Below are 15174 nucleotides of genomic sequence, written 5' to 3'. Positions count from 1 at the left end.
GACACTTTTTCTGGACTGTAATTGTGATGTTTTTCAGTTGGATGTTATAGGTTGCATTGGATAAGTACAGCTGGTGAAGGGAATTTTCTTTGTGTTTTCATTTCAGGATGCAAGGGAACCAGAATTTAAGGTCTATCAAAGGGGGTGATTCTTTCCTATACCCACTGTAAATCTAAACAAAAATAATACAGATTTGTCTGATAAGACTTTCTGAAGTTATAGTTAATCCAAAACAAATCATGAACATCTTAAAGTGTGCATTAGCCACTTACAATGCAATTGTATAAATATTCACTAAGTAAGTTCAGACATCTAGGAAATGCTATGTTTTATATAGTGCCTAAAGAGCAAGTGACATTTCCACATTGTCTTTTTGTTTCCTTTAGAAATGCTCATTCACATGGCAATCAGTACAGCGCGATCATGCAGCAGCCATCTTTGCTGACCAACCATGTGACTCTGGCTACAACTCAGCCTTTGAATGTTGGAGTGGCTCATGTTGTGAGGCAGCAGCAAAGTAATGCCGTGCCAGCAAAGAAGAACAAACAGCCATCCCAAAGTGCCACAAAGTAAGGACTCCTTTTGACTGACACCAGGCCATTTCAAATGGTATGGCCAGGCAACATACATGAACAGGAAGCGGGGTGCCAAGAGTACATTTATTGGGATATTCTCCATGGATAGTGCGTCCCTTAATAGCATGTGAGGGCTGTTCATCTGAGTGTGCTCCAGATACAGTGTTTCAAATGCGTGTTTAGGGGCCATTTGGAGGAACAGCCCCAAATGTTAAGACACGTGTGCTGTCAGCATGGTCTTCCCTGTTCATGTGTGCTGCTTGGCTGTATCGTTTTAATGGCTTCATTTCTAGTACAAAGTAGAGAGAAAGTACTGTTCAAATAGGACTGGTTTACATTGATGTGCACAAATATTACTTTTGGACACTGCCTGGTATAGTGGCAAAGTGACACCTAAAACCAGGCCAAATCCTCAGGTGGTCCTGCGTCTTGTTAATTTTGCTGGTATAAGAACTTTTTCACATGGGGGTGGGGGTCTGGATCTGATGCCCTCAGGAGCTCCACCAATACAGTAATAGGTAACAGAGGCTGCCTAAATAACAAGGAATGCAAAATATGAAAAATCTGCTATGTACATTCACTGACCTGGGCTCTCTGCAGCTTTTGATTGATCTCTGCAGCTTTTGATTCTGATTTATCTTTTGAGCTTGAAAAGTCAAGTGAGTTTGGATCTCTTTAAGGTACAGCGTTGTGATACCCTCTGTAGACAGAGCTGTTTGTGATAACTTTCATTGTATCTTCCCATAGGCCTGCATCTACACTGGAGGCCATTCCATCCCAAGTCTACTCTCTAATTGGCAGCAGCCCATTGCGTGCTGCATCTTCCTCCTCCAGTGCTCTCCTTCCAGGGCAGGAGCAGCACCAGCCCATCATCATCCCAGACACTCCCAGCCCCCCCGTCAGTGTAATCACCATCCGCAGTGACACCGATGAAGAGGAGGATAACAAATACAATCCAGGAAGGTAGGTGCTCTAAGGCATTCGATGGCATTCCAGTGAAAAGGAAAAAGGCTAGCCTGAGTGGGTATAAATTGGAATGGTTCATTGTTTAGGGGCATGCTGAATTCTCTCTTTCAGTCCTGGGCTTGAAATGTGTTTGTTGACCAATCCACAGCTTCTGTCTGCCATGCTTGGAAATGGTGATTTTTAGCATCATAGAATTGAAGAGTTGGAAGGGACCTTCTAGTCCAACTCCATGCTCAGTGCAGGAAACTGCTACAGCATCCCTGACAGATGATCATCCAGCTTCTGTTTGAAGAATTCTGGACACTCTGCATGAGGCAGAGTGTTCCGTTGTTGCATGGTTCTTACAGTTAGGAAACTCTTCCTGGTGTCTAGCCTAATCTGCTTCCTTGTAATTTCAACCAATTGGTTCTACTTGTGCCCTTAGGAATAGCAGAGAACAGGCTGACTTCTCTTCATATGTGACAGCCCTTCTGGTATTTGAAGACAGCTGTAATATCTCCCCTTTGTCTTCTCCATGATAAACATACCTAGCTCTCTTATAAGACTTTTTTCCCAGATCCCTCACTATCTTTGTTGTCCTCCGCTGAACCCATTACATTTTGTTAAAGTCTTTCTTAAGAGTGTGGTACCTAGAGCTGGATACAGTATTCCAAGTGAGAACTGGCCAATATAGAAGAACTATTACTTTTGCTGATCTGGACACTATGCCTCTGTTAATGCAGTTGAAGATTGTGTTAGTTTTTTTAAATAGCTGCATCACACTGCTTGCTCAATTTCAATACTAGTGGTCTTGTAGTCCACTAAGACACCTAGATCTTTTTCCCCATGTACTGCTGCCAAGTGAGGTCTTCCCCATCCTATACGTTTGCAACTGATTTTTTAAAAGTGGTTATTGGTAACAGTTTAGTGAAAAATACTGTTTCCACCATATTTTGAGCTGAAGTGCTTAATATATACCAGCTGTATCAGAAACCGTTTAAAAACATCATTAGGGTAATTCAATTGTGCCTTCAAATTTAAGGTTTCTTATCATTACGTTATGCAGGAAGATAGACTATTATCCTGGATGTAAAAGTTATAGAAGAGTGTAGAAGGTTAAATGAAACACAGAATTAAATATAAAGCTTTCTTGATATGCTAAATAAGAAACAAATGCAGTAGCAGTGCAAGTCTATGCATTGGCTTGGAGGAACAGCTGTTGAAGGTTGAATTATCTGAAAATGGTTTACTGGTTTATATCTGACATTCTCAGGGCCAGTTCAGATGATACTTTTCTGGCGCATGCAATTAAAAGAGGGACACACCAAGAGCACACCCATCATGACATCTTTCACATATGTCCCAGTGTTCCTTAAACTAGTATTTGGAGTGTCTATAGAGTGGCAGTTCAGACAATCCATGTCCCCACCAGTGTTCCCTCTAATTCTTTTCATGTGTGTGCGGAATGAGTTTTGTTTTGGGAGGCAGTTTCAAAGCAGTGTGCTTGCATGTGCATTCAGAGTGGGGCCTTCCTGATTAAACCTGAGTGGGATCTAAAATTAACTGAGCGGAAATTTTAAAAAACAAAAAAACAAAACTTGTGTGCACACGTACATGAGGGAACACTGGTCCCCCACTCCCATGATGAAGGATCATGTCAGGACATCCATGAAAGGCATCGTGATGGATGTGCTCTTGGCATGTCCCCCTTTTAATCTTGTGGGCCCATTTTGTGAGGGAAGGTATAGCCCGAGCCTATTGAGTTTGTGCTCATGGGGTTGTGGTATTGAATTTTCCCTGGTCAAGAGGAGGTTGGCACCTATTCTTTAGAAGATGTTGAAAGCCAGTGTGGGACAATGGATACAGTGTTTAACTTGAAGGGTTGAATCTCTGATCAGCCGTGAAACTCATCTTTGGCTAGTCACACACACTCATTCTAACTACCTGAAAGAGTAGTTGTAAGAATGAAATTGGATAGTCCCCATGTATCTCACCCTGGGCTTACTGGAGGAAGAGTGGGATGCAAATGTAATAAAAGGAACAATGTAGTCCTCAGAACTGAGGATGTCCTGATGTTCTTTAGACTAGCATTAGCTTGTATTTAAAGTAACCTCAAGTAAAATAGCATTTTTATTATTTTATCTGACTGAGTTGTGTATCACAATGTTCTGGATATGTATTTGCTTCAATATTTTTGTAATAAAATGGATGCATGTTTCTGTCTTAGCTTGGGCATGAAGCAGAGATCCAACGTCATCAGCTATGTTACAGTGAATGATTCTCCTGATTCGGACTCCTCGCTGAATAGCCCCTATGCATCAGATGCGCTTTCCTCGCTCAGGAGCACTGGGGGAGTACTGGAGCCTAGCAGAGGGGCAGCTGAAAGCTCCAGCTCCCGCACCATTATTGTGCCTCTGAAAACACAGCTCAGTGACTGTATTGTAGCCACCCAGGCCTCAGGTAAGATTGGTAGCCTACAAAGCTATCACCATGAAGCAATGTTTTCCCCAGTAATTCACAAAGTTGATCACAGTTTATCATTGGCCCTAGCTCTACAACCTTTCCAGTTTTCTGCAATAAGCATTTTTTTCACCTGCTGATAAATTAGCGACCAGTGTCTTTTAATATGTCAGATGTTTCTGTATTCGAGCCTTGCCCTTCAGCATGGCAGTATTTTGTAATGTTTGGAAGTACCAGGCCACTGTCCTTTTTCTTGCTGCATTGTACTTGTTTTCACTATAAATTAAAGTGAGTACAGAGCAGCACTGTACACTGATGCTGTGGAGTTTTATGATGTCCTAGAACAGGTGTAGGCAACCTTGGCTCTCCAGCTGTTGTTGAACTACAACTCCCATTATCCTCAGCCACAATTTATTGTGGGAATTGGGAGGATGATAGGAGTTGTAGTTCAACTACAGCTGGAGAGCCAAGGTTGCCTACCCTTGTCCTACATCTTTAGAAAGATGGCTGGACTTTTTATATGTGTAAAGTTACACAAACTAAATAATAAGATTCTTCCTTTCTTCCTTTCTTTCTTTCTTTCCCTCTCCCTCTCCCTCTCCCTCTCTCCCCCCCCTTGTGGGCAGTATTCAGTCTGGAAAACATGACCCGTAGATATTTAATATCTTTTTCTTTGCTGTTATAAATGATAAAATTATGATTGGCATTGATAGATGTACCTTGAGCTTGATGCTGCAAGCCTGGGTGAGTGCATTATGGATTGTGTTGTACAGAAGTTCTTTCCACTTTGCATTATTGCTCCATATTGGCTTGCAAAGCTATAAATTTGCCTAGGGAAATCCTTTTTATTTGTGTAATAACTAATTAAAAATAATCTTTATTTTCCCTTAATGGCAATTTTGTTGTGCATCAGTAATAAATGCACTATTCTCCAGTTTTAGTTTAATGGGGTGGCATTTTGGTGTAGTTTAAAAAAACAAAACATAAACCCAGACTGTACAACTATTCACTTTGCCACATTGCAATAAATTGTGGTTGGGGGTGATTGGAGTTGTCGTTCAACAACTGGAGAACCAATGTTGTCAACCCTGGGCTACATAGATATGTCAGTGAGGTCAAGTAGTGGCAACTGAGATTGTGAGCAATATAAATGAACAAGTGATTTTTTTTTTTTTTTAACAGAATGCTTTTAAAGACCTGACAGAAGTTTTGGCACAGCTTTTTTATAATTAAGGACAAAGGCTGTGATCTAAATAACTGCACAGCCAGTTCTGTGCACCCAAGGGGGGCTTTCAGGCTTGTGTGTTAGCACAATCTCCCCTCCACCCACACCCACCCATACCATGTGGCAAATCACTTTAGAAACTCAGGGTATTTTAATGATAATTATAAACTTTAATTCTTAGCCACCCCATAACAAATTGTTGTCTGGGTGGTTTACAACACATTGTCAAAACATGAAATACAAACACAACACATTAAATCATAAAGGACCAAAAAGCGGGGCAGGATGGGGAGATACAATACAAAATAATTTTAAAACTCCTTTAAATTCAGTTTAGAAACATATGGGGCAAGGTGCTCTCTCGGGCAGCCCAGTTCCAAACCATTTAGGGCTTTAAAGGTTAAAACCTGCACTTTGAATTGGGCCCGGAAATTGACTGGGAGCCAGTGCAATGGATGAAGCACTGGCATCATATGCTCAAAACATCCAGTCCCTATTAATAATCTTGTCAGCCTTTTTTGTGCCAGCTGCAGTTTCTGGACCGTTTTGAGTCTCATGTACAATAGCATTGCAGTAATATAAGCAAGAGGTTACTAGGGGTGTGCACGAACCTGTTCGGAGGCCCTTTTACGGGCCTCTGAACCAGTTTGAACACACTGCCAGGTTTGACGGTTCAACGCTGGGGGGTGTCTGCCTATAAGGGTGGGGGAGGGTGCTCTCCCCCTGCCCCCACGTTTCCTCCGCCAGTGCTCAGTTTTCTAAAAGTCCATTGGGGCGGCAGTGTACCTCCCTGCACAGGCGCGTCTAGTACTTCTGGTTGCTTCAGGTAAAGGGGGCAACGTGGCGGCAGGGAGGTATGCTGCCGCCCCAATTGACTTGTAAGAAACCAAGTGCTGGAGGGGGAAACGTGGTGGGGGGGGAGTGTATACTCCCCCCCTTAAAGCCCCCCCCCATGTCGAACTAGCTCCTGTCGGTTCTGTGGACATCCCTAGAGGTTACCACTAACTGTGGTCAAGCCATCTCTATCCAGGTAAGGTCGCAGTTGGCATATCAGCTGAAACTGATAAAAGGTGCTTCGAGCCATAGAGGCCACTTGAGCCTCTAGTGAAAGTGCTGGATCAGTGAGCACCCCCAAACTGCAAACCTGGTCCTTCAGGGGGGAGTGCAACCCCATCTAGAAGGCTGAACTTCATTCACCCAGGCAGAGGAACCACCAACCAGCAGTAGTTCTGTCTTGTCTGGATTAAGTCTCATTTTATTCACTCATTTTATTATTTACTCATCCAGTCCATTATTGCCTCCAGGCACTGGCACAGGACAGTCACTGCCTCACCTGTGTCTGATGAAAAAGAGAGATACAACTGAGTATCACCATTTGTGATATGTTGCGGAACAAACGGCCAGATATTCCACTGGATGTGCCCAACCTTTGAGACTAAAGTAGCTCTTTGGATCCTGGGCAGAATCTAGGTTTCTGTGCTTTAAAAAGATAGGATATCTTACGGACTAAACGCTGATTAATATTGCAGGTGTCCTGAGTAGCCTGAGCAAGACCAAGCCGGTGGCATCTGTAAGTGGGCAAGCATCAGGGTGCTGTATCACACCAACAGGATACCGACAACATCGGGTGGTGACAAATGGTGTACAGCCACTCAACCTTAGCCAGGTAAGCAGGGCTCTTATGTCAGTTGTCTGTGGGATCCTGCTGTGGTATTAGAGCATTAGCAAAATGAAACAGTATACTTCTAAGAATGCTCCCAGTAATGTGCTCCCAGTGATAAGGAATTAAGATAGATGGGGATTTTGAGGAACAGGAATCTTGAGGTCAAGTTTCAACTCCTTAGTTGTGTCTACTTCATGACTCTACATTTTGGAGCAAGGTTAGGATCCTTACTCATGGACACAGAGATTCTCTTTTGGTTGAGCAAATATGTACCTTGGATGTGCAAGATTTCTCTTTTGTCAGCACATGATGGGAAGCACTGTTTTGTCTTCCTCTGCTATATGAAAAGTTTCAGTTGTTTGTGGTATCTGGATTTTGGCAAGCCTAAATTACTGAGGAGTCTGTCAGTCTTGCTTGAAAACAAGCTTGGCATTTCATGCTGCTCCTCAGTTTCCAGCCAAACACTTTTAGTGAGAACTTGGTCCTGTACTGAGCAGCTCCAAGGAGTTTGAACCTCTCTCTAGTGTTGACCCTAGAGACAGCTTAGCTTGCACTGTTTGTTACTTTATTGATCTTGATCAATGGCCCTTAATAAGAGTTCTTAGGACAATGTCTTTCTGAATGCTTTTTCAATGCATGTGCCCGTTGTTTTTCAGAACCAGCAGGCAACTGTACTGGCCTCACAGGAGAGAAGTGGAAACCCAGCTCCACGCAGACAGCAGGCCTATGTTGCTCCCCTGCCCACAACAATTGCTCAGGCTCCTTACACGTTCCAGCATAGTAGCCCAGTGCATCCCCACTTGGCAGCAGCAACCGCGAGCCAGCCTCACATGTATACCTACGCACCGACTACTGCTGCCACACTGGGCTCCACCAACTCCATCGCGCATCTCTTTTCCCCTCAGGGCTCCTCCAGGCACACCACATACGCAACCCACCCAAGCACTCTTGTGCACCAGGTCCCAGTCAGTGTGGGACCCAGCTTGCTGACCTCTGCCAACGTAGCACCTGCGCAGTATCAACATCAGTTTGCCACCCAGTCCTACATTGGTGCTTCCAGAGGATCTGCTATTTACACTGGATACCCACTGAGCCCTACTAAAATTAACCAGTACTCCTACTTGTAGTTCTTGGGGCCAGGAATTGACAGCAATTGTTCCCAGCTTGACCACAGAAGTGGAGAGATCTGCAGTGGGCTTTGCAATATTCTGACAGCTCCACAATGAGTAGCCCTGCAGAATCAAAGGCAGATAACAGGGGACCACCTCCCTCTTATTGACAATTCTCATTCTGATCTTCAGAGCCTGGCTGTGCTGGTGGTGGTGTCCTACTGTTTGGGGAAAGCTCAGGTACTGTCTGGGCAGAACCTTTCGGATCACATTCATATTAAGATTTTACAGTTAAATTTTATGGATGCTTTAGAAACAGCAGCCTGAACCCCGTTTATTTAAAGATATTCAGTTATGTTAATCAGAGGGGAAAAGGAAATCAAGGACTTTTGAAAAGGCTGGGTTTTTTTTCTTAACTCTTATACTTACTTAGTATTTGTTTAAATTATTTTAGCAGCTTGCACAAATCCATATTGCCACTAAAATGCACATTTAACTCTAGGTTGCTAGGGCAGATTTATAAACTTGAGTTAGTATTTTAAAGTTCATTTTGTAATTCACATTCTTGATAGGCAATAGCTGAATTCTGCAAAAGCAGTTATTTCTCCTTCTCTCTCACTATATATCACTCCCCAGTTTCTTGGTTTTAATTATTTTCTTATTTTGTTTAAAGCTAATGTAGAAATAGTACTCATATACTAGCAAATTTTATGTTCAGTTCCCATTTAAACCATGAATCACCCCCCCCCCTTTTTGGGGTGTGTGTGTGTGTAATGTTTTAGCCACCAAAACAAAGTGGAGAAGAGTTGTTGTTGTTTTTAAATAACTGCAGAAGCTATGAGTTTGCTTTCTGTGGCATGCATGATTACAGTCCATAATATGGTTGGACTGTTTTGCCAGAAAGCCATTGTTTTCAGCCAAAAGCGCTTAGGTCCACATCATTCTTCATGGGTGCAAACCACTGGGGACTGATCAGGCCTCATTGAAATGAATAGAGGATATGCATTGCCTGTTCGTTTCAACAGATTTTATCAGGAGACGAGGCCACCAGACTGTACCTTTTCAGTTGTAATTTTTTAATATAACGTTTGGGAATGGATTCCTTCCCCAGAAATGAAGGGGCCACTTTCCCTTCATGTCTTTCCTTTGGCTGGGGAATCCAAAATTAGCCAACATTTCAACTTATCGATATGTACAACTTTTTTATACTCCTGCAAGCATATCCCTCTGGGAACTTGTTGGCAGAAAAATTTAAAGCGCTCTTATTAAGACTTGTATACAGTAAGTGCATGTAGGAATTGCAAAAACATGACACAGATTCCAGATTTTAAAGGTTTATTACTGAATTTAAAACTATTTTAGAAGTTTTGTAATGGTGGTGTTTTAATATTTTACAGAAAATGAAATATGTACATATTGATTAGAACAAAATATAACAAGCAAAATTTCCTGCTAATCCCAAATGTTCTGTCTTTGTAATCAAAATGTGTAGTGATTATACTTGAACTCTGTACTTAGTGTTTGTCTAACTCTTAAACGTTTCTGGGGATGAAATTGATCTAATTCTTTGTATTTAAACCAAAATGAGTTGATACATGTTGGAATGTATGTGAAATAATGCAATCGTCTAGAGCTCATCACTGTAGCACTGAGAGAGAGAAAAAGTGGAGCCGCATGAGAGACAAGGATACCTTCTAATTTGTTTTGCACAGGTATGTGTGACTGGTGTGTTTCCCCCCCATATTGTAGTGCCTTAAATGATTATGTAGTGTGACTAGAGTTTACAGTGAGCTTGCCTTATGATGGACCAGCAAGCCCCTCCGCTCTCCGTCAAACTGAAGCAATTCATTAAGCATATCCAAGCGAGGATAGAAATAAGTGGCAAAAATATGTTGCTTTAAGTTTCAATGCCAACATTAAAAAGGCTATGGCTGTGATCTAGCCAAAGTTCAGCGCTTTTAAAGTCCAATCAATTTCAATTGTAAACTAAGCATACACTTAACTCACTCCTGAAATCCGAGCAGTGGTTTGTCAGTTGAGACATCGTGGCAATCCAGTCAGCACAACCATGGTTTAAAAAGCTGCTTCAAATTATGGTTTCTGATACTGGCTTACTAACAAACCATGGTTTGTCAGTTCAGATGCCCTGTCAAACCATGGCTAAATCTTCCAAAATTGTGGTTTGGTGTGTTGTCTGAATTGAGTCAGAGAGTCTTGAAAGCGCTTAAATTTGGCTGGAGTATGCCCTAAGCATTTTATTTGGAATAAAGCTTTTTCCCCACTCTCAAAATGTTACCTGTACTAATAGCTGTTGATGCATCTTTGATAGGGTATTGTGCTGGGAATGCATTGGGAAATTTTATCTGATGTTGCAGAGGTGATTAAGCATGTGCAATTACTTTTCCTTAGATTATATTGTGACATTACCTTTCCCCCTTGTGTGTGTAGCAGATGTTCCTTATAAAATATTACTAGTTTGGTGTTAGAACTTTTATACCAAAGAGAGCCTGCTGGAAAGCACATAATACTCTGAAGTTTTATATAACACCACTAGTAATGTGGCACTTTTGGGAAGGTTTGAGAGCTGTAGCACTTGAACTGGCCTCCTGGTGGTGTGCTTTTAAACCACACTTTATTTCCTGGGTTCCGTCAATTCTACAGTTCATTTCACCACTGCCATTATACAGAGAAGGATCTTGGCCAAATGGAGAATAAACTGGCATGGAGAGTGGTATTGCTACAGCAATAAAAGGCTTTGACAGCCTTGAAAACCCAGTTTGTATTCCGTCCAGTCTGGATCCCAAAGTTAGTTTGGGTACATTACAAAGAATTCAGATATGTCGGACGTGTTTCTGAAACATGCATGATAGCATGCTATAGCCTAGCCCAAATGTGGACAGCGTGTAAACTGATATAGGGCAATAATCCTGACCCCACTAAAGTCAGGACGGGCTTTGCCAATAATTTCAGCAACTCCCAAGATTTCAGTGGCTCATGTTCAGCGTCCAAACACAGATGGTTGAGTGCCACCTGTGCTGCTGTGGAACAGGACTGTTCTGCCGCAACTTAAACTTTCACAATTTCAGTTGTGCGATACAACTATCTCCATTATTTCCAGTGGAGGTGGTAGTGTGCGATTGTGTAATTTTGAGTCTAAGTGTTTCTCAACGGTCAAGGCAGTATTTTAGGCACATGCAGTAACACAGACAGTGCTCAACCATCCATGTTTTGCTTTGCTGAATGTAAGCCAGTGATCTTAAGCCTCTTATCCCAAATAGGACAAAATAGTTTGTGGACCATAAGCCTTACAGTTTCCTTTATGAGGAGGAACCTGTTGTCTTTGGCAATAGAGGAGAGTGATTGGTTAACACCGTGACTAGCCGTGAATCTGTTTACTGTACTTTTGCTCATTCATCTTTTCCTGTGAAGATAACTAAAGCATTTCAGTTCTTTACATCATTGGTGTCAACAATGCTTTCTGTTGCTGTAACATTATCAAAATAGTTTTCTGCTTAGTGCCAAGCCCATTTTAACCCACCCGTCCCCCCAATTCTGAGGCTCACATGCCCTACTTTTCTCTTGCAAGACCTTTTAAGGGCAGAGTTGTGCCTTTCCACCCAAAGGTAAAAATACCCCCACAGAAATCCTGAAAGTATTTTCCCCCTAGTTTCAAAATTATGAAGGCATTTCCTGTGCAACCAAGGAAAAATTACCTACTATGTGTTGGGGGAGGAAATGCAAAATATAGGACTGAAAATCCTAGCCTTCAAAAGGATAAGATCCTCTTAATATTTTGATCCACAAAGCCAATTCACCTCCAGTGAGTCAAGTATCCCTCAAGAACAGAAGAAGTGTTTTCCCAACGTGCAAAATGCTTTACTTTAATATTGAAAGTGTAATTGGGATCCATAAGTGACAAGAATGATGTCCAAAAAAAGTTTCCCCACAGGAGTGAATTCTTGCCTTCTTAATTAGTTGCTCCAGAGACAAGACACTTCGTAGCTTTGGAACCAGCCAAACCTGTTATAATGGTTCTGTCCTACTAAGACCTAGGAACAGCTGATGAAGTGACAGAACTGTGCATAGACTCTGCCAGTTCAGACTGCAGGTGGGAGCTCCCATGATGGAACGCGCTCTCTCTCTCTCTCTCTCTCTCTCTCTCTCTCTCTCTCTCTCTCTCTCTCTCTCACTCACACACACACACACACACACACACACACACACACACACACACACCCCGTGTCTGTCTCACTCACTCATGCAATAGAAAACATGTCAATGAAAAAGCCAATATAGAGCCTCTTCTGACATTTAGTTTCTTGTGTGTACTTTTTTATGTGAGAGCATTCAGTCATAAGCCTCCAGCTGCATGGTATAGTCTAAACACAGGTTCACTACCTCACCTGCTCTTCGTAAGATCTAGGCTTTAGATGTATCCTTTTCTCCTGGTGCATATCCAGCTTGTCTCACTGAGGATGAAGATTTGTAAGACTAAAGGTAGCCTCACAGCTGTGCAGCCTCTCTATAGATGAACACATGATATGCACAATTCTTTAAAAAACTGTTTCAGATACAAATCTCCTTTCCCAAATAACTTTGAATAACCTCTCTATCCTAAAGCTGCATTTTTGCTCACAGTTATGTGTGTGCACGTCCTGTTGAAACCTCTGGGACCTGCATGTGTGTAACTATGTTCAGTTTTGCAGCCTAAGTTTGCAGTAAATTTGCATTTTTGTAATGATGAGAGAAGATGTGTTTCACAGAGTCACTCTTGTGATTAGTCAAACCTATTATATAATGTTCCTGATAGCTGAACTCTCACCTCACAGCTGTGATACTCCACTGCAAAAACAACTTCAGAGCTTTAATGCTTGCACATAGTTGACCCAGTGCAGTACTATACCTCTGACTCAATTTTTTTTAAGTACATGAAATTAAATTGCTTCTAGGTGACCGGATTGGCACAGCCCTGCTTTCTTATTTTAATTTTTAACTTATGAATGGTGCCGCATGTTGACATAGTTGTTTGTTGCTAAACTTTATATAATGTGTGATTTCAGATTCAGCTTGAACTATTATCTAACTCACTACATGTAGCAGTGCATTATATGTAATGTTAGTATTTCTGCTTGAATCCTTGATATTGCAATGGAATTCCTACTTTATTAAATGTATTTGATATGCTAGTTTTACTGTGTAGGGTTTAACTTTTTTCTGGTTGTGCTCTTCCTTTTTACAAGCCACTAGATAAAGGTAGTTTCTGACAATTACTGATCTATGTTTGTATTGCCAATGTACTTAGGGGGTAATGTAAAAATCATTTTAACAAAAGGAAATACAGATATTTAAAAAATTTAATACTAACTATATGGGAAAAGGGTCCATTGTGAAAACATAGTTTATCTTTGGATTCAATGTTTGTCTTTGGTTTTACAAAGTAGCTTGTATTTTAAGTATTTTCTACATAATATGGTAAAGATGTAGAACTGCAATGCATCAATAAAAAGGGTTAATTTTCTGTACTCTATTCATTTGGTGGTTTCTGACTCATAATGAACTATTGCTTTACACTATGCATTGTAGAACAAAGATCAAAGAAAACTATTGGGATACTCAGGTGTATGTGAAAAGTGTCATCATGTTGTGTGGTGCAAATTAATTTAGAATTGTGGAAAAATTTCTGTACTAAATTGAAACAAAGGTGCTCCATATTGATGTCTCTGTTCTTCCTTGGTTTGGCAGATGGATGCAGGAATGAGGTGTCCTGGGCAGGATAAACTAGTCTTTTAGCCTATGTTTCTTGCTCAGGAAATAATCCAGAAGAAAGATATGAGGCCCTGAGATGTGCCAACAGTTCCTCCCCCTGCCTCAGGTGCTGAATCCTGTCTTTGAAAAAATAGGGATTGCAGTTTTCACAGATCATTAGAGTGAGAGAGATTCACCAAGTTGGTAGTGTGTCATCAAGCAGGTGTATGCTAGTTTCTGAACAGTTCCCCTGCTCAGGAGTCACACTGAAATGCTAGGAGGTAGAATATAGCTGCTAGTACTACAAAGCCACCTAATGGCAGAGTGGGGAAATGGCTTGATTATCAAGCTAGAGGTTGCCGGTTCAAATTTCCGCTGGTATGTTTCCCAGACTATGGGAAACACCTATATCGGGTAGCAGCGATATAGGAAGATGCTCAAAGGCATCTCCTACTGTGCTGGAGATAGCAATGGTAAACCCCTCATTTATTCTACCAAAGACAATCACAGGGCTCTAAGGTCGCCAGGAGTCGACACTGACTCAACAGCACATTTTCCTAGTACCAGAACAGATATTTATATACCGCTTTTCAACAAAAGTTTCCAAAGTGGTTTAAATAGAGAAGTAATAAATAAGATGGATCTCTGTCCCTAAAAGGCTCACAGTCTAAAAAGAAACATAAGATAGACACCAGTAACTGCTGTATTGGGGTGGATAGGACCAGTTGCTTCCCCTTTGCTAAACAGAAGAGAATTTAGGGAAAGTGCACTTTTGCTCTTTAAAAAGTGCCTTTTTGCTCAGTTACTAAGGGTTAGTACTGTACTAGTACTCTAAGCCCCCAGGCATATATGGTTGAGGATCAGATCTTAGGTGGCCCTTGCGACCTGTGGTTCCCCATATCTATGAATGGGTCTTTAAGACCTGGTTTCTTTATCCGCAGTGTGGAAAATAAGCTATAATTAGACTATTAGCAGTTTCAGAGTGGCAGGAGAAGAGTACTGCTGTGACACTTCTGACCACCATTTTAGAGCATGGAGCCGTTTTGATGCTGGTTTGGGGGTTTTCAGGAGCATCTGTCGTTGCCAGGAGTCAACATCGACTTGACGGCACACTTTACCTTTATCTTTTTTTGGAACCCTGTAGCCCTGGAGAGCAAAGTACTGTGCATCTCTACTCTTATTCCTCCCACCCTCCCACTTCTTAAATATTTTAAGGATTTTTTTTTCCAGTCTGGAACCCAACCTCCTTAGAGTTAAGATTTTGTTATCCACGGTTTCCATATTTGCTCCTATAGGTAAGAATGGAACCCCCGCAAATGACTAGGGCCACCTGTCCATGAATGCACATGGCAAAGTAAAGGCCTTCTAGCTTCTCACCTGGCATTGCCCACCCCATTTCAAGCATATCACTGTGATGAGGGAAACGTGGTTCTCAACACAGTAAACACAACA

At 41.7% G+C, this 15174-nt stretch overlaps 1 protein-coding gene across 7 annotated transcripts in view; it reads left to right on the top strand.

Annotated features, from left to right (window-relative positions):
- The window catches only part of HIPK1 (homeodomain interacting protein kinase 1), a 72667-nt gene extending 59163 nt beyond the window's left edge, over positions 1-13504 (top strand). For all 7 annotated transcript variants that reach the window (XM_053245423.1, XM_053245419.1, XM_053245425.1 and 4 more), the window contains 5 exons: positions 387-569; positions 1323-1538; positions 3748-3980; positions 6735-6871; positions 7525-13504. In XM_053245423.1, coding sequence (XP_053101398.1) covers positions 387-569; positions 1323-1538; positions 3748-3980; positions 6735-6871; positions 7525-7995 — 1240 coding nt within the window. In that variant the 3' untranslated portion in view covers positions 7996-13504. The remainder of the gene's footprint in view (positions 1-386; positions 570-1322; positions 1539-3747; positions 3981-6734; positions 6872-7524) is intronic.
- Positions 13505-15174: the final 1670 nt, after the last annotated feature.

Source organism: Hemicordylus capensis, chromosome 4 (assembly GCF_027244095.1).
Source record: "Hemicordylus capensis ecotype Gifberg chromosome 4, rHemCap1.1.pri, whole genome shotgun sequence".
Taxonomy (NCBI): domain Eukaryota; kingdom Metazoa; phylum Chordata; class Lepidosauria; order Squamata; family Cordylidae; genus Hemicordylus; species Hemicordylus capensis.
Note: the sequence above shows the minus strand (reverse complement) of the source record. Positions and strands in the feature narration are given on the sequence as shown.